Source organism: Sminthopsis crassicaudata, chromosome 1 (genome assembly GCF_048593235.1).
Source record: "Sminthopsis crassicaudata isolate SCR6 chromosome 1, ASM4859323v1, whole genome shotgun sequence".
Taxonomy (NCBI): Eukaryota; Metazoa; Chordata; class Mammalia; order Dasyuromorphia; family Dasyuridae; genus Sminthopsis; species Sminthopsis crassicaudata.
Genome location: NC_133617.1, coordinates 382,063,444 through 382,091,260, shown reverse-complemented (window position 1 = coordinate 382,091,260; position 27,817 = coordinate 382,063,444). Strand labels below are relative to the sequence as shown.

General features: G+C 31.4%; 1 protein-coding gene across 2 annotated transcripts in view; it reads right to left on the bottom strand.

Moving 5' to 3' along the window:
• Window positions 1-2,808: 2,808 nt before the first annotated feature.
• The window catches only part of WDR7 (WD repeat domain 7), a 472,816-nt gene continuing 447,807 nt past the window's right edge, over window positions 2,809-27,817 (bottom strand). For both annotated transcript variants that reach the window (XM_074279428.1, XM_074279427.1), the window contains 2 exons: window positions 8,325-8,429; window positions 2,809-3,359 (listed from right to left, as the gene is read on the bottom strand). In XM_074279428.1, coding sequence (XP_074135529.1) covers window positions 3,156-3,359; window positions 8,325-8,429 — 309 coding nt within the window. In that variant the 3' untranslated portion in view covers window positions 2,809-3,155. The remainder of the gene's footprint in view (window positions 3,360-8,324; window positions 8,430-27,817) is intronic.

Here is a 27,817-nt window from a genome sequence, read left to right as displayed (position 1 = left end):
CAAACCAAATATTAAATGAAATGAATTTAATGATCTTAGCTCAGCTCCCATAGGATAGCAGCAGCTCATGTTAACAAATCTAACCACGTATAATTTGGTGCAATTAACAAGATACTTAGAAGATCATAAAGGCAGATAAAATGACAATGAGCTCTACTGATCTACCCAGGCCACAGAGGATACTGGGTTTTTGTCATGGTAGCCTTTTTTCCCTGGTCTTATACACATTTCTAATATCATCTGAGGAGGGAATTTGCTTTCTAATATCTCTTTAGAACAAAGTTTTGCATTTCTTGAACATGATTTTTTAAAGATTCATTGGGAAGTAATTTCAATAAACTATAGATTTTATTTTAGTGGTGAGAAGCAAAAAAAAAAAAAAAAAAAAAAGGTAAAAATCAGTATAAAATGTCATTTGAAAAGGTATAAGAAAAATGAATAAAAGACCCAACCTAAATAGACAGCACAGTAAAGCTATTTTTCAGTACAATTCAGTTTTATTTCACACACATATGTACACAGGGACATTTAGTACACAGAGCATCTATTAAGTGGAATCTGGCAGAATTTCAGCTCATTTGTAATCCATAGAAACTTCAGTCATCATAACATTTTCATACATGTGTCCCATCATGTCATCTTTTGCTTGTAAACTGCCAATGAAGCCACAGATGTCTCTACATTTACAAGGACAAGTCCAAATACAGTACTAACAAATCAATAAAAACACTAAAAGCTTATACTGGAGTGACAATATGAAATTTACCATAGTGCTGAGAGCTCTAAGCTGGAATGAAATTTGGGACTGTGGTTGACAAAGTGGTGAAAAGGTTTGTGTTTAACTAACTGACCAATTTTAGTTTAGCAGTTGGATATGTCTAACAACTAACATCATTCCACTCCGGGGTTTGCTCCTGGCTCATAGCTCTGACTACCTGCTTAGACAGAGATTGTGAGAGATGAAAAGATTTATTAATATTTGGAGCATTTTGACTCATGTAACTTCCCCAATTTATTTAAAATCTTCATGCCACAATTATATTTGGAAGAGATATGAAAGGAGGATGTCTTGTCCTGTTCCTTCTTATGAAATAGTCACCTGATTTATTTAAAAGAAACATAGGCAGTTTACTCTCTTTAAGGTACACTTTTACAGTATCATCCCAAAATATTTTTGTACACCAGAACAAATTAATTCTCTTTTAGATTCAGAAAATAAACTTGGATGTGCTCTTTCCAAAAACATGACTTGGGGTGTTCATGGCTCAGGTAGCCTAATGGTAAACAAATAAAGTGCACCTTTTAGTTTTTCTTCATATTTCTCTATGTTGAGCACTACAGCATCAAAGATTATGCTGTATAATTCTTTACTTCTTTCTTAGAAACTACATATATAGTCTTTATAAATACAATATTCATGCATGTGGCATAAAACTACTTTTTAAAACATCCAAATTCTACTACAGAATTTGACCACCAAGGAACACAACAGCTTTGCCACAGTTGGAAATAATATACTTTACAGCAATATGAGAGAAACATTCCTAATGGTCTTAATTTCTTGTTTTTGTTCTTTAAAAACTCACTTCAGTAAAATAACCAATGTGTTGCTTTTGGACTGTGATCCTACTTTTTTCATATATTACATAAACTCTTTCTTTGAAAAATCAATGCTTTTTAAATTTAGAAGCAATCATTTGCTTTTCTTCCTTTATTACCATTTTTGGCTTCTCTTTGAGTTCCATATTTTCTTTTTCTCTAATAAATTATTTACTTACAGAACATTTTCCTTTTTTGAGTTTTCAGACAAAATGGCCACCATCCTCCTGTCCCACAAATCCTTAATCCAACAAAACTGTACATATATCAATGTTTGTTAGGAATAATTTATACAAAATATTATTTTAAGGATTTTTTTCATTACTGTGAGCATAAACTAGCATAATCTGACAAACTGATATGTAGCAGAAAAAAATGAACATCTAAAGTTAATAGTTCAGAAGAAAAAAAATCCTTCTTTGGATATATGTTCAAGCAAATTTACAGAAATATAAATCATTCATCTTTCATATGTTTTCCAGAATTTTGTGCCACATCTGCTAATTGCCTAGGATATTTTTATTTTGGCAGAGTCTTTGCAAAAACAAACAAAACCTCCTCTCTTACTCAAACAATGGTTTTTGAAGGCTAAATTCAACATTAGAATTATTGACATGATAAATGCATGCCATAAATGTAGTTTCCTACATTTTGATTTGTAGATTTTAAATATTTCTGAGGGGAGTAAGTTCTTTCTCAGAAAAAAAAAAAGTATCTTCGGTATATATATATATCTGAATGATCTTAGATTTTGCAAAATTGAAAATATTGCTATCTAAACTAGATGCTTCTTTTGTTTAGGTCACAAGAGGCAATGGATTAAAAAAACAAAACAAATGCAAACTATTTAATGAACAAGCCATCACTTGAACATTATAAGGGCACATGCCTGTAAAAGGCTGTTTTGTGTTGAAAATGTCTTCATATAATTTCTCACTTCTCTCAAACCAGTTAGATCCATAAAAGGAAGGTAACTGATAAAGCTTACAACGCTGGACTGAGTAATCATCCAGTGATCACCTGAAGATGTATGTGTAAATGCAGAAAATTTTTGGTCAATAATAATACATATCTTTAAGAAACTAAGTAAAATTATGTTGATAATTAGGACTGCCATATTACCTCAACATCCAATATCAAAAATACTAGATTATACTTTATGTCAGAACTTGAGCTTAAATTCCTGAAAATGCTGAAATAGTCAGGGAATGCAATCACAGTGTTTATTGATTTTCTAGCTTCTGCTGCACCAAGCAACAAGAACCTTGCCAATAACTGTCTTCTTTTCCCTTCCACTAGTGGCAGGAGAAAACCATCTGGTGACCAAATAACAACATATTATTGAGTTGGTGTGTATTACCTCTAAATCCATAGTTGATACAAAGGAAATTCTGCCCTATAGAAAGAACTATGCATAAGTGTTGCTATCTGGTTGATCCCACTGGATGACTTCTATAGGCACTGATGTGGGTAAATCCAGTATGAGTAAGGATGGAGAAATATAGGTTTATAGAGAATTTTAAAAACAAAAATTATATTATTAAGAGACATTAATTCTAGACCATAAATCGATGCTCCTTTCCATCATGGGCCATAAGAATAACATTGCGATTTGAAGTCCAGATCAGCCGGGCCAGTCTGAGTGCATTATGTGATCCAGGGGATGCAGGTTGGACAGGGGGCACTTGGTAAGTTTTAATACAACGAAGCTGAGGTGCTGAGTTCAGCATGCCAATACTTCCTAAAAGCGAGGTGTTCATCTGGAACAAGAAAGAAATGACGTCTTCATTTTTTTCTTTAATAAGGTCAAAATCAGTGTTAAATAACATTCATTCAACTACCCTTCTCAAAATTAGTATTCATCATCTTTAAATAGTTTACTTTCTTAAATCCTGAAGAACTTCATATATAACATCTGGAATAGTTCTTATCATTTTTCTGTAAATTTTTTTGGGGGAAAAGAAAACTTTTTCTTTGACATGATATTTGTTCCCTAATTCTCTGTTACTAATTGATTAGGAACTCACCTAAACTACAAGTGCTAATACTAAATATAAAAAAATAGGCTACATTTGAAAATATATGCTTGAAATAACAGCTTCTTGCTTGCTATTAAAACCAATACAATTCTATTTTAATATCCTATATATGAATGGAAGATACCTTTCTGTAGAAGAGCTTATAAGGCAATGTGTTTCCCTACTGATTCAAATACCTTTTAAAATGTTTTATTTTGTAATTAACAAACACTAAATATAAAAAATCTATTATTTCCTAAAATCAAAACAAACAAAAAATCACTGTACAGTTTTATAAATTATGGTCTATCAGAACAAGGAAACAGAGGGAAACAGAGTAAAACTGAACAGAGTAGTAAGATGCTGATTCAGATCTCACAACATAACCCTCTGTCCTCCATGTCTTACTTAGGCCCTTTCTTTTGTGTCCCTTCAAATTAAACTGAGAGATCTCAATCAGCATTTCAGCACTATATCTATAGCTCATCTATGATTTCCCCTTTAGATAAACACAAGGCTTGAAAGCTTATTACAATGCATTTTACCAGATAGTGAATCAAATTTGGGCACATTATTTTATTTAAGCATTTTAACTTCTCTCATTATATTTAATTCATGAAAATAATGAATGTCAAATTATGAATGATAAACTTATGACACATGATTAACAATTTTAAAAATTAAATTACAAAAGAATATTGAAGTAGAGTTATCTAAGCAATTGTAATCTAGCTAACAATCTCTAAAACATTTTTCTGAAGAGTTTTCCTTTGGAGAGGGCTTATAACATACTTTTGATATTATCACAAATATCCTGAAAGTCAGAAAGAAAATCTCAGAAATGGGTTCCCCCCCAATTCACCCTTTTCTTATAATAACTTTCATTTCCAGTTTTTTTCTTCAGTAATATTTCCATCTCAATATAATTAGGTTCTTGGGATTTGTATGACCCAACTGCATATGTAAAATCTAACACATAAAATCCAGGCAAATCTTAGTACATTTCAGATATGTTATTGCTGATATCATGTTCTGAATTCTGATCAGTACAAAATATAAGCCATTACTTTTTCTGGGCCTTCTCAGCAGCAGAATGGTGTCAGAGAGCGTAAATCACCGCATCTCTAGCAGGGAGCATGCAAGCAGCACTGACATTTTCACAATTTAAATCATCTTGAGTAATAACCCTTTTAAGATGACTAATGTTACTGATTTTCTTGCATTAATAATAGTGCCGAATACAACACAGAGGTGAACAAAATCACTAGTGTATGAGGTCACATTTTAAAACCAAATGTATGGTTTTGGTTAACTCTTTCTACTAAAGTTAGGCTGACATTTAGTATATTTCAAACCAAATAAAGTCTTAATTCCATTGGTGTTTTACAATTCCCCCCCCAAAAAAAATTTAATGAAATTAAAAAATCAATCTCTTAATGTTTTCTAAGATTCCCAGTTTATAAAAAATAAAATTTCGAAGACCTTATAGCTACAAAAGTAACAACTTTTAATTACTCAATCCTCATTATAGCATGACTGACCAAATTACCCAGAAAATTAGTGGTTAAAATTATTTGGCATTAAAATATTTAAAAATATTTAATTTTTAGTTGATAAAGACAAACTATTCTTTTTCATAGATTTCCTATGAAAACATAAATACATGAAATTGTGCTGTGCTCATGAGTAGTCAAATGCTCAGGTACTTCCTTATTTTTTCCCCTCCTCATTTCCAGGTCCATTATGTGAAAGAAGTCTATGAAGGCTAAGGGGATGTTAAGGCCAAAGGTAGAAAGTAAAATGAAAGGTTTGGGAGAGGACATCTCTCTAAAAATTCCATAGAAAGTAAAAGATTTAGGAAAATGCTCAGTATGGGCATGAGGGGTACCCCTCATCAATTAATGATATGGTTTATTATTCAATGTTGTGAGAGAAAATGTAAATCACAACTAAAACCATAAAGTCAAATAAGCTAAAACTATGGTAATTCATTGAGTTTTAGAGCTGGAAAGCACCTTAGAGAATATTCATTCTATACTAAAATATTTCACTCCTCTTCAAATTTGTGATCAATTGTTTTGTTAAAAAAAATCCAAGGTTTCAACCACTTTGTTATTAAATTTCAAGGTCTTTCTTGACCAATATATACTATGCTAAAATGCATGACTTCTCTGAATGAATCATTGAAATTAGAGGATTATTTAAAATGATAGGTTAAGGAGAAATTTCATTGGAAAAGTTCTCTACACATAATACAAATGTTACAGATAATATAAAATAATGGCTAATCTGAATATCACTAGCATGGTTTTGGAAACATATAGATGCCAATAAACACAAACCCATCCACAAAAACCTTTTCCCTCTCTACTATTGCTCCTTACTCAACCTTGCTGTCAATAATCTGAGGCTCTACTCAGAGTAGGAGAAAAAAGTTGCTATTTCTAAAGATTATTCAAAAAGTAGAGATCTATTATGGACATCTAAAAATTAATCATTATTATTTTCAAATTATATTCTAGTCATCTCAGAAAACAATGAAAGGCATATTCTTCAAAGCCCATGTACACTACACCTGAGTACCATGTAGTTTTACATGGGTAAGCTAATAGAATATAAATTACTTGTCACATTTTATTCTTACTAAGGTCAAAAAGGAATTGCATAAATGATGTAAAAAATGCCATTTTGGTTAGACTTCAACTATTTCCTTATAGTTCTCTATAACAGGAAATAACCAGACAATTCAATTTCATTTCCCTTCAATATACTTGTCTGCTTTAATAGAGACATTATCAAGTAATGAAACCTATGAAAAGCTTTAATATTATTTTTAATATTAATACACTTTGATCTCTCTCACTATGTTTCACTTCATTATGACAGTAGTCAGAATTTATAGAAGAATTGAAGGTCTGGAGAACACTAGACACATTGATTCTCACTGGATCCTCATGAACCAGTGAAGGACATTCTATTATCATCCTTGTGTTTTAGATAAGTTGAATCTGGAGGCAGAAAACTTGGCTCTAGCTCTCAGCTCTGATATTAACTTTATTAGGGTTACTCTTTGTGTCTGTTTTCTCATCTATGAAAATGGTATGATGTGTTATTATATATCTCATAGCATTGTGAGTGTAATGTGCTTCTAATCTTGAAATGCCATTCTAATATAGTTATTGCAGTTATAATTATGAATTTTTAAAATCTGTAAAATTCAGAAATGAACTTGGTCTTAGGTATCTAAACATGTAAAGAATCAATTTTTCAGCCGTGAGCAAAGACCTGTCAGTGGAACAAAATATGATTTATTTAATATAATAGTTCTTGTAAAGAAATGAAGGGAAGGAACTGTGTTGGATACAAATGTAGTAGTTATAGTCCTTTTCTTTGCACATCTTCAAATATAATAAAAAGAGAAGGATATAAGATAAAGAACAAAGTATAAATTGATGAAATAAATAAATAAAATTTTGGTAAGTATTAAATAGGATAACATCAGTAGGTAAACTCTTTAAATGGCATGCTTCTTCTGTACATGTTGAGCCTATATCAGATTGCTTGTTGTCTTGGGGAGCGGGGTAAAGGGGAGGAGGAGAAAAATTTTGGAACATAAGGAGGAGAAAATTTGGAATGTTAAAAACTATCTTTGCATGTACATGGAAAAATAAAATACCATTAAATAAAATAAAAAGATAAAAAAGCCCTGTTTCTTGCAAGAGTCCAATTTAGGGTTAGCTAATGACCTTACTGTGAGATCTAAATGGCATAAAGCAAGAACACTGGCTATATAGGAAAAAATGAAGATTAGGTAATATCTTTAGGGAAAACAATTTAATAAAAGCTAATTAAGATGGAGATATATTTTGGAAGTCAGGATAAAGAGAAATAAATGGGAAAACTAAATTAATGAAGAAAAAGTCTGTGAAAGGTTTCAAAGTTGTCATCCTTTAACAGTATGTTGTTAATTAAGCAATTTATCGTATCTGTTTTACACTTTATTAGCTATTGATTTTTTAAAGTCATCATCAAGTTGTATTCAGATCTTGTTTAAACTTTTTTTTAACATTTTAAGGCAATAAATAGAACCTCATAAAGTATCCTAGTATACTAGAAAAAAAGTAAATGTGAAAAAAAATGACAAAAGTCTTAACTATATATCTCTATATCTATATATAGTTAACTATATATCTATGGAAAGGGCAGCTAATGCCTTAAATGTGAGTAATTATCAAGTATATTGAAAGGAAAGGCAACAATTCCAATATCATTAGATGTAACAGAAGTTTTGAAAAGGAAGAGAAGGACTTACTACAAAAGTAGAAGGAAGTTAAGAAGCATAAAGACTGATAACTAAAACTTGTAAAACATCTCAGAGGTCAAAACAACAAAGTTATAAATGTTCATCTGAATTAACGAATAGACTAGGTAACCAATATGGCAACCAAAGTCTGTGAGATTTATAATAAATGATTTTTATGGCAACTTACAAGGGCTAATATAAATCTACTATGGATTTAATACTAAGGTGCTTTGTGTTAAATATATTTTTTCTTTTAGCTTTTCTTACTATTATGTTGACTCAAGAGTCTTGATTATTTTTCTGTTTTCAATATTATCTGACTTATATTTACTAAAGTTTCAAAATCCATACATATAACAGGTTATATTACAGAATCAATTTATAGCAGTAGCAAATGTATTTACCTGCCAGAAGGAAATATGACTGTCAGAATTTGAGTAGGTGGCAAGATACCTTCCATCAGGAGCAAATGCCACAGCAGTTATTGGCCCCTTGTGCCCATGAATTGTCTAAAATAAATATCAAAGTGATTAATTATATTAATTTCTCAGAGACATTGCAATAATATTATCTCAATTACATATATACATACAGATAAACATAATGTTCAAAAAGTCATTTTTACAAATAGTAAAACTATTTTTGGATCCCCCCCCCCCGCCTTTACAAATCAACTCATATTTGTAGCTCTAGAGTTAGATGATAATTTCTTTTCGCTAGTTTGTCAAAACGCCTCAGACTTTTTCTGGTGAGTCCACCTGTGTCCTGACTTTCTGGAAAGTAATGGGCTAGTTAAGTTTGGAATTGTCATTCCTGACCCAAATGTATAAGAATGAACTGGGTTAGTACCTTTCTTTTATTGTCCCCTATCTTCACTTTCTTGGATATCTTTGGTTAAACCATAGGGTTTTCATTTTGGACCTTTTAAAAAGACCCTGAATTAAAACAAACAAACAAAAAACCCCAACTATTTTCAAGCAATAATTAACTAGATCATCCAATTTCTTTGTAAGAACTTTTGGTTCTAGTGAAATAGTCTAACACTTGTAAATCAATTAATGCTAATGAGTAAAAAAAAGATTTAAATGAGTTATAATTATATAATATAGTTAATAATTTTTAAGATGCTTATATAGGGATCTAGGTACCTCATTAATTCCCAACCAAAACTTGCATTATCAGTTTTCTGGGAATGAGCTATATAGTAAAAATTCTGATAACTAAATAAATGCTCTATTTTCATAAATTAAAAATATATATGAAATATACATGTACTATGTATACCAATATATGTAAGTATGTGTGTGTGTATATATATATATATATATATATACACACACACACAAATATATAAAAACATATATGTACAATCAGCATAGGAAAATGATGCATAAAATATGAAAATAGGGGTAGCTAGATGGCACAGTAGATAGTGTGCTGGCCCTGAAGTTAAGAGGACCTGAGTTCAAATGAGACCTCAGACACTTAATACTTCCCAGGTATTTGACCCTGGGCAAGTCACTTCACACCAATTCCCTCAGGGAAAAAAAAAGAGATGAATAAGATAAAATATAAAAATATATCACATCATGCTTGAAATATATTAGATACCATATTATGTTTGCATAGTATATATCTAGTTATATATATATCTGCTTTATATATGCATTTTTGATGAATATACAATCATATTTCAGTACTGCTATGGAAACTAGTAACTATGTAAATGAACATTACAAACAAATTAATAGCATTTGAACCATAAATAACAAGACAAATAACTATGAACAGTGAAAATGAATTAGAGACTAAAACTTTGATAAAAGAATTTTGCTGAAATATGATCAATACCTTTTTATAGCTTTTTATTTACAAAACATATGCATGGGTAATTTTTCAACATTGACCCTTGAAAAACCTTCTATACCAAATTTTCCCTTCTTTTCCTCCCATCCTCTTCCCTAGATGGCAGATATACCAATAATGTTAAAATATATGTTAAATCCAATATATGTATACGTATCCATACAGTTATCTTGCTGCACAAGAAAAATCTTATCTAGAAAAACAAAAAAACCTGAGAAGGAAAACAAAAATGCAAGCAAACCAACAATAAGAGTGAAAATACTACATTGTGGCCCACACTCAGTTCCCAGAGTCCTCTCCCTGGGTGTAGATGGCTCTCTTCATTACTGAACAATTGGAATTGGTCTGAATCAATTCATTGTTGGAGAGAGCCATGTCCATCAAAATTGATCATATAATCAATACTTTTAACCCTAGTGGTTTTGATAAGTACAGAAAAGAGTAGGGCAGCAAAAAAGGTTAAGGATCTCATTGTTTTAATCAAAGATTTCTTGAAAATTTGAAAACTGACAAGTAAAGAAAATATTAATCATAAGATATATTGATTTCTTAAGGCGATCCTATGTAATCTTTTGTGAATCTATAGCATTAACAGCAGAACTAGACTGAATCTATAATCTACCTTTACATAAAAGAAACTCAGGAAGACTTCATTAAAATGTTTAAAATGATAGATTAAAAAGAGTATAAGAACTTTCCTACTTTTAAATATTATTTCTATGTCATTTCTTTGTCAATGAACAGTGGAAACAAAATCATACAATAAGAGGCACATTTATTCCAAACATAGGAACCAGTCATTAAGAACATTCTTACAATGGAATCTGAGCTATTTAATAAATACATCATCCAGTGGAGAGCTGAGGAAAAAAGACTAATTCCATGTCAGATTACAAGTCTGCCTATACCCAGAGTTCAGAAGAAGCCAGTTATTTATAGGACAACCTTGTAAAGGACAAACTTGATAACTGTCCATGGTACTACCACAGATTTGGCTTACAAGGTACTGCTCACATTAAATGTAACTTAAATAAAAACTTATAAAACACTTTATATTTCTGAAAATCATACAAGCCTATCTAAGAAAGTAAATGCTTCTAGTTTGGGGTTCTTTCTCTTGAAAACTATTTGGTATATCTGGTGAGTTTGTAACAATTTCAACCTAAGAGATGCTTCAGCACTCAATGTAATAAAAAATGTTGCTATTGCCTTTTGTTCAAAATCTCTGAACTTCTGATATCTGTAAAGGCACCACCTGAACTGACTTTAACCTCTATATTACTGTTTTAGGGATGCAGCTGTGTGAGGATCAAAGCAAGCATGTAAGTACTTTGTGATAGGACAAAACCCAGTGATTTGGATCTTAAATGCTAGACTACTAAAAAGAGTTCATGTTATTTGGTTTAAGGCCAAGAACAACAACAACAAAAAAATAGTTGTTTTATTTTCATATGCAAATGAATATCATGTCTTGCACCACTATATTGAACAAAGATATTTCTGCCTTCTAAAGAGAGAAATAGAACATAAAGAAATTAATATAATTCAAGAATTACTCTTAAAAATTAATCAAATAATTATTATTAACAGGAAATTAAATTGTTCTGTTAAGTATTTCTATTAGAAAAGATATTGAGAGACAGGATTTGTAATAAGAAATGCATTCACTTATATAACACCATTCAATATATCCCATGTGCTATGTAAAGAAAAGTGATTAATTCCATTTTACACAGAAGGAAACAGAAGTATATATTTCTTAGATGACTTGTACAGTATCAACAAAAAATGTAACTTTCTCTTACAGACAAGACCATTCTCTTTAAAACTCAGATTCACGTGGCTTATCCCTCCTTAGGGTGTTTGCCATTCAGCTTCCAAATGTCAAACTGTAAAATTAAAACTAAAAAGTAAGACTTTATTATACCTTCTTTGGAAGTTAAACAGTGTAAAAAGGAAGACATTTTAGATTACATTGGATATTTTATTGTCAGTAATTATTATTTTTTATTTAGAATTTTTTCCCACAGTATATATGCATGAGTAATTTTTTTAAATAATATTATCCCTTGTATTCATTTTTCCAAATTATCCCCCCCTCCCTCTACTCCCTTCCCCCCGATGACAGGCAATCCCATACATTTTACATGTGTTACAATAAAACCTAGATACAATATATGTGTGTAAATATCATTTTCTTGTTGCACATTTAAGTATTAGATTCCAAAGGTATAAGTAACCTGGGTAGATAGACAGTAGTGCTAACAATTTACATTCACTTCCCAGTGTTCCTTCTCTGGGTGTAGTTGTTTCTATCCATCATTGATCAACTGGAAGTGAGTGGGATCTTCTTTATGTTGAAGATATCCACTTCCATCAGAATACATCTTCATACAACATTGAAATGTACAGCGATCTTCTGGTTCTATTCATTTCACTCAGCATCAGTTGATGTAAGTCTCTCCAAGCCTCTCTGTATTCCTCCTGCTGGTCATTTCTTACAGAGCAATAATATTCCATAGCTTTCATATACCATAATTTACCCAACCATTCTCCAATCGATGGATATCCATTCATCTTCCAGTTTCTAGCTACAACAAAAAGAGCTGCCACAAACATTTTGGCACATACAGGTCCCTTTCCCTTCTTTAGTATTTCTTTGGGATATAGTCCCAATAGCAGCAATGCTGGATCAAAGGGTATGCACAGTTTGATAACTTTTTGGGCATAGTTCCAAATTGCTCTCCAGAATGGCTGGATTATTTCACAACTCCACCAACAATGTATCAGTGTCCCAGTTTTCCCACATCCCCTCCAACATTCATCATTATTTGTTCCTGTCATCTTAGCCAATCTATTGTCAGTAATTATTAAGAAAAAACCAATACCCAATGAATATTTTTTTAATTCAACAGTGACTATTTAAAAATTCAATACAGGACTAAAATGTAATAAGTATTATTATTATTAAAAGCGCTGCAAAAACCATGACCCTCACCCTCAGATAGTTTTTATGACATGAAAAACCAAAGCCCAAACAATCTGTCCAATCCTTTGAATTTCAGTGCAATGGAAAGTAAATTATATAATATAGAGATAACTAACGCTGGAAAGAAGAGTTAGAATTCATAGAAAAATTAGAATCTCTAAAAGAATTATAGAGATTTTTCAAAATTTTATCTCACACTTTATTAGAGCTCTTTCACAATCATTTCTTGAATAAGAGTAGTATGATTTGAAGGATGCAAAACAAGTATAAGACTCCAAATATGTACTTCCATTGGTTCTATGCAGTGCTTTAAATCCCCATCATTAGTTACTTTTGGGGTTCATCCGTTAAGCACTAGTTAAGCACCTATTATTTACAACACAGTGAGAACACAAAAATAAAAATAATATACTATTCCCTGTTCATATCTCCTCACCCCCCCATATCTTCAAATGCTTTAAGAAACCCATGTGTTTGTTGTAGCAAGTATACCACATGCACAAGCACAACCTCTATAACTAGTTGTCAAACTCTTAAGACTGAGACAATGAAAATGTGTAAGCTTGCATGGAAAAAGTCCTGTATTTGAAGTCTAAAAGCCTGGGCTCATGTCAAGACTTTGCCACTTACTATGCTTGTTTGACTCTGGACAAGTAATTTAACCATTCTTTCTGGGTCTTAATTTGAAAAAAGAAAGACAGAATGAATGAATTCAAAGATATCTTCCAGTTCTAAATTGACGATATTCAGACATTCCTTTAAAGGATTTATAATCTAGAAGTAGGAAAAAGCAACAACAACAACATTTACTCACATATTGTAACAGTTTATTTGAATTAAGTGCCCAGGAGAGGCTTAAACAAAGCATTATGAGAGATTAAAGAGAGTGATTCCTTCTGGTTTAGAGCTGGGGAGGCAAAGAATCAAGAAAGACCTAAAAGGACTCTTGGATTACGTCTTATACACTAAAAAAGATTTTCAACAAGTAAAGGCGAAGGGACAAGAAAGGCAAAGAATTTGAGGCACAAAAACAAAAGAAGGGGAAGATTAAAACATTACAATAAAATATAAATGCCTGATAAGGTACAAGTATTCTATCTACCAAAAGTAACAGCTTAACATATCATCCTCTTTTATCACATTAGAAAGAGCAAAACACTAAGGGAATGGGACACACTATATATACATATATACATATATACATATATATATATATACGTATATATATATATATATATATATATATACATATATACATATATATATATATATATACGTATATATATATATATATATATATATATATATATATATATATATATATATATCAGGAAAATCTGGGTTCAAATGCTGCTTCAGACATTTATAAGTTGTCAGATCTTGAGCAAGTGGCTTAGCTACTTTGTATCTCAATTTCCTCATATGTTGAATGAGGAGACTGGATTCTATAGCTTCTGAGGTCCTCCTAGCTTCAAATCTATCACCCCCCTGAACATAACACTAAGCACATTTTGTAGAGGTTACAAATTTGCCAGTTCAATTCAGTAAACATTTATAAAGTGCCCATTATGTGCTAGACACCATGCTTAAGTGCTGGGGATATAAGTAAAAAAAAGCAAGATAGTCCCTGCCTTCAAGGAATTTTCTATCTAATAGGAATGACAATACACAAAAGGAAGCCTAAAGGAATAAGGGAGCTAGGTTGGACTAGTCATTAGGAGCAATTCACTAGTATGGTATGGCATCACCTCCCTGATGTTATGGTCCTCTGCAAAAACAATGGACAAACAACAATGTGATGGAATTAAAACCAAGCAGAGCTGTTGATGGAAAATGGAGAGTTCTACTACTAATTGATAATGCATAGTATTAGATTTGTTAAAAAACTAATGGGCAAAAAACATATTTGTGCAAGGCATCATTGTGGAGTAGATAAGGAGGTGGTCTTGGAGGCAAGAAGACTTGGTTTAGAGTCCTGTCTCTGACACAAAATGGTTGTGTGAACCAAGGCCAATAGTTGGACCATACTGTAATCTAAGCAACTCTATTCAATTCAATAAATATTTATTAAGTGGCTACTATATGCCAGGCATTCTTTAAGACTTTATTCTGCAGTTGGGAGGGGGAACCTTCTCAACTGGGAGTTTCCTATACTAAAACAATCACAGGTCCTAATGAATAGGGCACATTTCCTCTGTATTAGTCATTGAATACAAAGGGAAGATATTTTATTCTATATCACAAAGGAAGTCAAATAATTAAAGTAACTAGGACTGAATGTCTTCATGACACTTCAACACAAAAGACAAGTTATTTCATGGTTAAATGGCACTGAGGGAACCAAGAAAGGCAGAAAGAAGACAAAGACATCTTCTTGACTGACAACTTTGCTTGTTAGTCAAGAAAAAGGGAAACTAGTTTAAAGAAAATGCATCTCAGTATGGTGGAAAAGTGAAAAGTTAATTCCCTTTCCTTTTCTTACAAGCATCCGATGTTTTAAAAATTTTATTAGGTATGTACATTCATTTGATGGTCTTCCTTTATGGTGAAATACAATTTGTGACATAGTCACAAGCAATTTATAGAGATAATAGTGATAGAGATACAAGTCACATTAAAGTATGGGTGGCTCCTAACATATCTACTAAGAACCCTGGAGTAATAAACTGTGACCTACCTATTTGCTAAAATTTCCTCAGTCATACCGAATGCAGAGTTATTTAATCATAGTAAAGAAAGTTACCACTTTAAGGTTTGTAAAGGTTTTACATTATTTCATATTAGCCTCACAACAACCTTGGAAGTGGATACTATAATTGTTCCCATTTTACAGATGAGGAAATAAGGCCAAAAGAAGTTAAGTGACTTGTCCATGGTACATAGCTATTAAAATATTTGAGGACATATTTGAATTAAGATTTTCCTTACTCCTGAACTGGCATTCTAAGTACCACCTAGCTTCCTTAAATTATCTTTTTCTATTCTCCAAGCACATTGAGCAGACAAAAATCTATCCTGTTTTCAAACACCTCCAGAGAAGATTCTGTGTTCACCTTTGAGCCTTCTTTTCAGTGTTTAACAATGTATACTGTCAGGAAATTTTTCCTTCTATCAAATCTAAATCCATATAAGTGCTACTACTTAAGCTATTGTCCTTTGTTATATCCTTAGCAGAAATGGAAAATAGCCAGGCACCAGTCTTCCTGATGAAAGCCTTTTGTAGTCATGCAGACTATTATCAACAAACCTTTCAACCTTTTATTTTCTGGCCTGAAAAATCCTATTGATTTTAATATTTTTTCAAATATCATCTTTTCCATTTGTGATGGTCCAGAAAATATTTCTGGTAGCTACTCTTACAGTAGAGGTTGTCTCTGCTCCCTCTCCATTGTTGCTCTTTTCTAAAAACTATGCCTCATATTTGTACAGTGTGGGTTTTCTCTGGCCATCTTGGGCATCTCCTTGATAGTGACTTTAGGGATAGGAATGCACAAGGATACAACTGCAGAGTCCCAAGTCCTTTGCTGATCAAAGCCACAGTTCTCACTTTCATCAAAGACTGCTTTGATATGGAAATAGCAAAAGACCCATGGCTTCTATTTCTGGACTAGGAGGTGCATGTGGGATGAGATGGAACTTTAGGGTGCCAAGATCGAGTATAGTTTCTCATAAGACAATGATTGAATTTAATATCTATAGTGATTTGACTATGTGATTTCTTTATTTTTGGTGAAAAGGAAACCACATTAAAAATGATAATCTCAAATTTTGTTGTTATAAATCTCAATGATTTACAAGATTTGTAAACTAGATTCAATAAAAGATATATTGAATTTTTAAAAGTAGCTGAAACATGCAGATTTATATCCTACAGTCAGGGGGAAGAAAATATATCTAAATTCAAAGCAAAGGAAATAAATGAAAGGCATTATAGGTCAAGAGATTGAACTTTTAAAATATTTACTCACTGTATATTAAGTAGGAGATTGGCTGGCTTAAAAAAAACATTGTGTCTTTAATGTAATCACTATTGCCTAATGATAAGGAAAACTAAAAGGCCAATTAATTATAGAATTCAATATTTAGGCCATCAAACTCTTTAGTACTTAACAAGCAATTAATATTTGTCAATGAAAAATGTTTTGGTAATACGAAGGTGAAAATCAATAGCACTAGCACACTTGTTGCAATCTTTACCACTGACAATTTATCCAAATAACTGCAATCCTTAAGGGAGCAAAAGTCCTTTGATGTTTTAATTTATGTGCTTGCCTCAAAAATGTTAATCCTTTAAAAGAGATTTAGCCCTTTTTGGTTTGTTATTCAGAATATACTTATTAATAATCATGCATTTAATTTGTAATTATAATTTTTGTATTTTTCTAGCAAATATATTAATCTTTGATAACAAAAAAGTCATTTCCTTTTATGTGTGACATTCAATATGTACTTCTGTAACATCTTTTTATTTCTTTATTAGGAAAATAAGCATATAATAAAATCTATGTGACTTAATCAATCAATAGTTCTCTTTTTAGACCTGAGTGATTAAAGGACATTTTGTCACTTTCCCAGAGGTTATTGGGTCACTTGGCTTTAGTTTAAAAAAAATTAAGTTGAAGTATAATTTTGTGAAAATCATTCCTATATATATGACCTGAGTGAAAATTTTTGCATCATGTGTCCCTTTGTTGGGTAGTAATTTAAATTTTTAATTAAAAATGAGTTTTTACACTGACACTGAAATAGATAAATTTTAATTTTTCAAAGAAAAAAATGGGTATGCATATATACATATAGATAGTTTTATATATATATATATATATGTATGTATATATATATATATATATATATGTATGTATATATATATATATATATATATATATATATATATATATATATATATATATATATATATATATATATATATATATATATATATATATCTTTGAGGTAACTTTACTGCCAGGATAAAATAAAAATAATGCTTATATTACAGAAATGAATACAATATTTACACAAAGGTAGTATACATCTTATTCCCTATGTCATACTTCAGTTGAACCTACTTCTTTATCCTCATCATAACTTCCATTTCTTCTCTCGCATAGGCTGTTAATGCTGCTCTGGGTAAATTTACCCTTCTACTACCTTTCTAATCTTGATACCTCAGTGAACCAGTTCATCTTCATATTGTCTCAAATCCCTAAATCCCTTATCTTATCATCCATCACATCCTAGGAAACCACAAGTTTGGTTTACTCCCACTATTTACCTCCTAGAATCCCACTTAAAGGCTGTCAAGCAAAACTGGAAGAAATAAAGAAACAGTGCTGATTGGTTTCACTATAAATTTATGTTAATTAATTTCACTGTAGCAAGGTGATTTAATAATCCTTCCTAAGTGATTCCCTATCCCATTCACCATAGCAGCTATTCTCAACCTTATCTCTTCTTTTCATTCCGTTTCCTCCTATCATGCCACCTCTTCCTCTCAGCTGAAGAACTCACTTCATACATTATGAAAGAAAACTATTTCTTCTCCCTTTTTTCTCATCTAGTATTCTTTTGACATCATTTTCTACTATCTCTTTCACGTCAGTCTCTGATGGAAGGGGTGGCATTTTTATTTGCCAAGGTCACCTCTTCTACATGTAGTCTTTACCCTATACTATCCCATCTTCTTTTGCAGATCAAAACCTTTGATTGGCTCAAGGGACTAAAGGCTCACATCATTGATATCATTCATTTCATTGTCAGCTAAGTACAAAGCAATGGCTAATGGATTATAAATATGTAACGCAGGCAAAGGAATTTTGCTCAGCTAAATGAGCATGAGTTGTCCTCAAGCTTTATCCTTATGGTCTATCTTCCTCTTTAGGGACAACTTTTTGTTAACTGTAAAATGACCTGTATATGTTTCATTTTGTTTTAACATCAAAACTAAACGAGATGTATCCAGAACTCATCCTCTCCCTCATTCTTGATCTCTCTCTCTCTAATGGTTCATTCCATGTCAATAGCCCCATCTCTCCTATTATTGAAAACCCTGACTAGATCCTGCTATATATGCTATCATTTTACATCTCCTTGATTTCTTAGCTAAAAGTTTTCCTTGACTTCTTAACTAAAGTCCTTGAGAAAACATCTATAATTGGTGCTTCTACTTCCTCTCACTTGCTTCTAATCCCTCTGAAATCTGTCTTCCAATTTCATTGTTCAATTGAAACTGCCCTCTTCAAAACTACCAGTGATGGTCAGATCCAGTGGCTTTTTCTCAGTCTTCCTCTTGTTCTTTAGTCCTAGTCTCTTAACAGAGCTCCAGTTCTACATCATCAACTGTGTATTGGTCACTTGGAACTAACAGTAATCTCAAGTTCAACATATCTAAAATGCAATTAATTATTTTTTTCTCACAAACCCCTTCTTCCATTCATCTGATTTTCCTGAGGGTACTTTACTTCTGAGGGTATTCCTACTTTCCAGTCATCAAGGTTCTGACCTTTAGAGTCATTTTCAACTCCTGTCTTGCAACATATCAGGGTCAATGACCAAATCTTAAAATTTCTTCTCCTACAATATCTTTTCTCTACTTACATAGTCACAACACTAATATAGGTGCTCATCAACTCTCAATGAGACTACTGGAATAATTTTTAATTACACTAACTTTAATCATACTTTCTGCCTGAAAACACACAACTGTCAGTGATTTTTCTAAAGACTAAGTCTATCTTGTTTATTTTCCTCCCTACTCAATAAACTCCAATGATTCCCTATTATTTCTAAGATCAAACATGAAATATTATTTCATATTTAAAGCTCTTTATCACCTTGCCCCTTCAGACTTTTTCAAGTATTTAACCAACTTATTCCCTTTCACACACTCTATCAAATTCTCTTCCTCACACAAAATGTTACATCTCTTGTCTTTGCATCTCTTTGATCTTAAAAGTGTAGGAAATAATAAGATGGTTCTATTGGACTATTGGCTATCTCCCATGCATTGAATACTCTCCTAACCTTGAATCTTTTGGAATCCCAAGCTCCACTTTCCAGAAAGCATACCCGGTACCTTTAGCTACTAATACTTTCTACTTTATTTATCATATATGTATAGTGTGTGTGTGTATGTGTGTGTGTGTGTGTGTATATATATATATATATATATATATATATATAACAAATACATATCCATGTATATATCACATATACATAGGGATATGTATATACATATGTGCATTATATCTGCAAATGTATATAGGCATATATATTATTATTGATATATGGTAATGATGGGGGGGAACCCTGAAACTGTCCTGACTTTGGGGTAAACACTTGAGAACTCCTTGAACTCTCCTGGGTGAGTCCTACCTCAAGGAATCAAGATAAGTGGTTTCATTCTATTATCTTAGTGGGACTAATTGAGTCCAGGACCATTCCCTACTTAGCTCAAATTTAAGTAATCTCATTTAGCTGGAGATCTAGACTTCTATCCACCACTGTTGAGCTGAAGATTGGCTCAGGACCATTCCCAGTAAATTGTCCCTATTGTACTGGAAATGTAGGCTTGGGGGTAGTAATCTCATTCAATAGAAACTTCAATCTCAAATCTCTTTTAAAAGAGCAACTTTGGGCCTCATTTCTTTGCAGAGAGCCAAAGCAGGATAATGCCTTGTCAAGGAATCCCTCTCTCTCCTTGGCATAGATGCCTTCGAGAACCCCCTGCCTGCTGAGAAGATATTCTCTTTTCTCAGCATTAATTCCTCTTTATCTTTCTGCCAGGATTTCTCTACACTCCCCTTGTTTATCTTTCTGCCAGGACTCTTCTGCTAGACCTTTTCTTTTCTATCGGGACCTTGCCACTGAGGGAGTAAACCTCCTAGCAAAGGCTGACTTCTCACTGCCAATAAACTTGTTTTTGCCAGTCTAACTTTTCGGGATGGTAAATTCTTTTATGAAGGACCTGTGCCGACCAGAAGGGCCTCACCAGTAGCCAAACCTCATCAGTAGCATCCATTGGAATATAAGCTCTTTGAAGGAAAGATTGATTTTGCTTCTTTTTAGCATAATGCCTGTCAAAAATAAGAATTTAATAACAGATACATATTGATTGATAATATATTTGAAAAATGAAAACAACCTTACATATTGATTTTATGGTTTTATGGTCTTATATATGAAAAAACTATTTTTAGTTTCAAAGTTTCAAATACATATTACTAAATTTCTACATTATTGTCTATAACTTATAAAGGATGAAAATTATAACATATAAAGAGATGGAATATGGCAAACTATATTCTTTAAATAAATCTCTTTCAAAAAGAAATACTGGATCTGAAAGAAAATGGGTTGAGATTTTTTTTGTATCACTATGGTAGCAATTTTATTGCAAGTGTTTTTATTTAAGTCTATTGAGATTAGTATTTAGAGAATTGCACATTATAATGCCTACTGCAGTACCATAGGTATTCTTAGACTTACTGATTTTTAATTTATGATTTCTCAGGAATAAGAGTCTATAAATGTTTTAACAAAAATTAAATTTAAAAAATCGCAAATAGTTAAGAATACTTTTCAAAAGCATAGCAAATCTTAAGATTTTAAACTGAGGTACTTGTATATTATATATGCATCTATATTTAGGCACATATACTTCAAAAGATGAGTGATTTCATTAGAGTGTGTGTGCACCAGCATAAATGATAATTCTTTCCTCCACTTAGAAGGACATTTCATAAATGGTAGAGACCAAAATATTTATTCCCTGGTTTTCTGATTAGGCTGTCCAGACTTAGGTAAGATGGTGTGTGGATAATAATTTATCACTTGGTCTGTACTCAAAAAATACAAGCTTGGTGAGGTCTGTCAGAACCTGTGTTCCATAAGCACAGCCCGAAGTGTAGTAAAGTAGTACAGTGGATAGAGCACTGGGATTAGAATTAGAAGGAACTGAGTTCAAATTTAACCTCAGACAATTGGTTTTGTGACCTTGGGGCAAATCATTTAGCATCTGCCCCAGTGTCCTTATTTGTTAAATGGAACAATAATAGCTTCTGTCTTCCAGGATTGTTGTAAGGATCAAAAGACAAAATAATCGTAAAGTGCTCAGCACCATGTCTGGCACATAATAAGTGACATATAAATGTTAAACATTATTAGCTATTATAGTCTTTAAGAATGAAATGTCAACTTTATAACATTAAGATTCTGATGTATGTGTTATATTTATATAATTTTATGTGAAAAAGTAGTAATAGTCAATGTATACTGTGAGAGTGATAACCACTATAATCTTATAGAACTACCTTCTCAATGAAGCTTCAAAAATTCTAGAATCATATATGAGAGATGGAAGGGATTTTGGAGAACTCTAATTGGGCCTCAAGTCTGATATTCTTTTTTTCACATGTGATAAATGTGACTGAGACATAGGAAATTTAAGTGACTTGCCCAGGGGTATGCAAGTAGCATATTCTTTACTTAATGGGAAAGTCTCTTTCAAAAAGAAATACTGGATCTGAAAGAAAATGGGTTGAGCTTTTTGGTATCATTATACAATCTTAGAACACAGATCCTATTTCTTTAAAACTATTGGGCCTTCCATTTTAACATGAAATTATATTACTTGAAATATATTATGTATAAATTGATATGTTAAATGAAGCCATAATTATGGAGTTAAATTATGGTTATTTTATAACTGGGAAAATGTAGTATGCCTTGATTATGAGGCTAAACATAGCAAAAAAATTCTCGTATTTTCTGTTGCTACTATGTAATAATTCTAAATTACTTAAAAGGCTAAATTATTTGAAAGTTTCAGATGTTACAGAAAAACATTTTCTTTAGATTCTCTCAAATATAAAAAAGAATTTTTATAATTTATATGTATATAATTTTAATAGTCTCATTTTATAAAGGTTATTAAAATAATTTTAAAATGTTTTCAATTTCAATTTCAACTATGAGGTCACATAAAAGTAATCATTAAAGTAGAAAAGTTCAAATTTTGCTCACAAACTTATTGAAAAGGGGAAAAAATATTTATCTAATATCTTACATATTTGTAGTTTAAGATTCTGCTAAATCTTCCCAATGTAGCAAAATAAAATCATGGTTATAAAGTCATTTAATTTAACTAAAAAACAATATAACAATTAGTAATGAATTTCATAGCTCTATAAAGTTTTATCAGGTATCACAATTGTTTAGAATTAAAATGTGACTTGCATGAATCCTGTTGGCTACATACAATGAAAGCATCAAATGACCTTGAACAGCAGCAGTGTATAAAAATACATTTATCACTGAAATGGCATGCTGGCTGTCAGTCAATATATGCTTCTCATTTGTTAGGAGGTTCTCCTGCTGTGATTCCCTCATTACAATTTGCTTTTACTTCCTGGGCAAATGACAACTAGAAAATGAGGCAGCTTCTTTCTTGACCAAACTTAATCCAGAAAAAATTAGATGACAGCTGCAGCCATTCAAGTGTTACAGGACATTTTACACATGTTTGTAAAATGTACAATTATATATTCTAAATATTATATCACTAAATATGACAGCTTGTTAGCTTATCTTGCTGAGTTAACTTGTTAACTTATCTTGCTGAGTCCACTTTATCAGTGGCAGGAGATGCATTTGCAATATGAAATGCTTTTTTTCTTAAAAGAAAAAAATAATCCTACTATCCCTTTGCCAAGAACATTTAGATATAAGGTATTTATAAACTTTACATTTATGGAAACACTCAGGAAATACTTTTAAAAAGTCCTTGCAAAGTCTGATAATGGGAATTTACTATTGTACATCTATTATGTATTTTTAAGGTAGTAAGTAGACATTTATAAATGGGCCATATGTGAGAAATTACAGTCATATTTTCTTGTCTATTTTTTTTTCTTTTTCTTTTTAATTATAGCTTTTTATTTACAAGATATATGCATAGGTAATTTTTCAGCATTGACAATTGCAAAACCTTTTGTGCCAACTTTTCCCCTTTCTCCTCACCCCTACCCCCTGATGGTAGGTTTTGTCTATTTATTTTTGCTCTACTTATCTCCAACCCTGATTAAGAAATATTTCTAATTTCTCTATTTTACAAGTGATATTATGAAAACTAAAAAAAAAAAAAAAACCCTTAAATCAAAATTGTTCTTTCCTTTTAAATTAAAAAAAAAAAAAAAACAAAAACACAGGCTAAGAGAAAAAGAAGAAAAAAAAAATCAAACCACTAAAGTGTAGTAACTTAAAGAAGAAACATTTCTAATAATTCACTTTTTGGATCTCTATTTAAATTGGTTATGTAATTTCTGGTGTGACTATGTTAATAGGTTATGATTGTTATTTCAAACATTTTATTCAGTATCAGTCCAAGGAAACAATGGAAATAATATGTTGGAAATAGTAAGTTATTCAAACATTTATGGTGTTCTCCCCTCCCCAGTTGCTTGCAATCACAGGAAATGCAGATACAAATGGATAAGTATTTAAAGTATCCTCTAATCAGTATGTAGCTGGTTCCTTAGGATAAGTTTTCTGGTTCTTCATTCAGACTTGATAGAGAGTGCTCCTATAGCTTCCCTTGGGAAACTAAACCACAACCTAACATGTCTCAATCAGAATACCTTTCCTGTAAGTTGGCTAAAAATACTCCTTTCCTAGAATTCTTGTCAATCATTTAGTCTTTTACGTTCATTGTACCTCAAGTATCATATTTTCTCTTTTGATAAAAATGGCCTTTTTTTTTCTTAATTTGGAATAGCCTGTTTTAAGTCAAGAAGTAATATTACTCTTAATTTTTGTATTTTCAAGATTTGCATCTGAAAGCATAAGCAAGATTTAAATTCAATTGGTAGTCCATGACAATATTTTAAAAACCCAGAATTTTCAAATATAAAAATTACATGCTCAAAAATTGCTGAATTTACAAATTAAACCATCTAAGTGCTTATTATATGCCAAACACTATGTTGAGTTCTGAGATTACAAAAAGAAAAAATAGGACTATTCCCATTTTCAAAGAGCTCATACTCTATGTGAGGGAAAGCACACATAAAAAAAAAAAATCAGAAGAAAGGAAGATAGCAATTTCTATTTGATGAAAGTAGAATTTGATAGAAATAGTCTGCATCTTTTCTGATACTCTAGCTTTTTATGTAAATAAAGTCTTCCATTATTTAGAAGCTAAATGGAAGGACAAGGGCATGATTCTAATTCCTATTTGATCTCAGCAACTTTAGTAGTCAAAATTCAATTCAATAACTTCTTAGACACCTACTAGGTGCAAGGCAAATCCCATTCCAAATAGAAATAAGGTATAATAAAGAAAAAAATCGAGAATTATTGGACATAATTGATCTATCCAAAGAATGTACTACAATATTCATTACAACAGCACACAGCAAAAAGCAAAGAAAACAGAACAGTGTCTTCAAGGTAAATAGAAAAATATCAGTATTTCTTGCAGTCTCTTTAATCTATTCCTATCTTAAGATGACTGTAAAGGGACTGAAACAATTAAAAAAAAATCAGCGATTAAAAAAGGTGAAAATAAATATAATATCAGTCATTCAAATCCAAGCATATCAATGACAGTGAGTAGTTTCATTCTATGGCAACATACTTTTCTTTTGCCCAGGTAATATATTTTGCCCATCTATTTGGAGAGAGGGAGTCATTTCCTTTGGAAAGTTTTCTTGAAGTGTGGAACAATGTTTTGACGCTTATCCCCATTGATAAAACATCTGTGCTATATACTGAAGAAATTCCCCTCTGTTAATATCAAGATTTTTTTTTTAAAATCTCCTTCAGCTGCTGGCATGGTATCTTACAGGCAGTAGGTGCTCAATAAATGTCTGGTAAGCTGAATATTTTGACCTCACTTAAAAATTGCCACAAAAAAATGCAAAATTTGTGTTAGAGTATGGTTGTGAAAAGGGTATATAAAATATTAAGTTTATGTATTGCTCTTACCTATTTTTCCTGACATTGGATGAAAAAATAATTTAAACACAATGTAAACTTTCATTTGTATAATTCAAAAAATAAGATATTCAATTCATTTAAAATTTCACCCATCTTCCATTTTTACCAACTTTATTTTCTAAACTTTAATTTAGGCATTTCTTTTCATTTTCATCTTTCTGTTATTTGCAAACCTAAATGAGTTCAACTTGTCATATTCAGGCAGAAAGACAGTTTTATCTATATTGTTTCATGTATCCATATGCTTTTGAGTAAATACTTCGAAACAGAAATATACGGTTTATTTTTTCTCTGAGTAAAATATGGATCCTATTTACCATTCATTTTGAAAAACTAATTTTTTCATCAGTAAATTTCCTTTATGTTTCAATATGTGTATATATATACATATATATATACACATATATATTTAAATTTACATATATGTTAGCTTCCTCTAAGATGTTCATATAACTAAATTTTCTATATCAATATATTCATGTTTCTAAAAAATAAACAATCCCTCCTAAATTCTTTGTCAAATGCTTCCTGAAAAAAAAAAAAAAAAAAAAAAAAAAAATATATATATATATATATATATATATATATATATATGTAGGACAAATCAAAAAAGATTTTAAAGTATAAAAGATCCTGAACTATGTTGTTGTTTGTTAAAAAAAAAAAAAAAAAAAGCCATTACTAACATCGTAGCACAAAATGTAGTTTAATTTTTAATGTAAAGTGATAAACTGAGCAATAGCTGATTTTTGTAACGTATAAAGACTTAATCAGCACTGAACTTGGAACAATGGCATATGATTGCTAATGTGGACAATATTTCTCAATTTCTTTTAAAAGTATTTGGAACTCAAAAACTTTTTTTTTTTTTAAAGAATGTTAAAATTTTTCTATGTATATTTGAAAAAAATAAAATATCATTAAGAAGTATTTTACATGTTTTTAGAAAACAAAACCCATGTAGCTAGTTTTGTTGATTTCATTCAGTTTATCTTTTTAAAACAAAACAAAAACCAAATTAAACAAATAGCATTAATCTTTTAGCATACATGAAACATGCAGGGTATAATGCTACTGGTTCTCTCATATGGGTAGAAAAGACATCAGTGTAACAAACTATCACTGTACAAGTCAAATTAGATTTTTCAATTGATCATGTCAACTAATTTTTTCTTTTAACTGCAAAGGACAAAAGATTATTCTCACTTTTCAACAAAGTACAATAAGAAAGGGTAAAAGTTTAAAGCTATTCACAAGACATAAGCAAGAGGCACTAGTTTCATATTGCCACAATGACAGAACTCAGTTCTACTCCAGCTAAATTGTGTGTCACCAAATTCTCTCTCCTGCTTAAGAGGATCGTGCTAGTTTCTTATTTAAAAAGATTTTTATTCCTTATTTTATTCATCAGAACCTATAAAAAAAAGGATCTTAAACTGAATAGTTGTAGTGTCAAATATGCATGTTAGAAGCTAGAAACACTTGACCTTTGGCTTTAAGATGCCCAGTGGAAAAGAGTCGTGCATCTGTGCAAAACTCCTAAATGACCAGCATTTTAAACACAATCATTTACAGGTCCATGAGTGGAAGAAACCCCAGAAAATTCAGACTTTACTGCTTACACACCAGGAGTTTGGGGGAGGGTTTCTTTTTCAAACTGCTCTTTTAAGAAACATTCAGGGACCTTAGCATCATGCTTGTGGTATTGAGGAGTCCTGAAATGCTCAGAGGTAGAAATAATTTGTCTTCTGTTCCTTTTCTTGTCTCAAAGGAGGAGAAGCAGGGAGCAAAACAATGGTTAGAATCTAGGGTGGCTTCTCCCCTCCTCCCCCTCCCTGCAAAGACAACAACATGGTTTCTCTAATACATTAAAAAAGGACTTTAAGATGTCTCTCTCTGTCTCTCTGTTTCTGTCTGTTTCTCTGTCTGTCTCTGTCTCTCTCAAACACAAGTACAACACATACACACACTTATTTAATTATGGAGACTTAGTTCAAAGAAAAGGAAGTAGAGAAAATGAAAAGATAATTACTTTCTCCAATACTT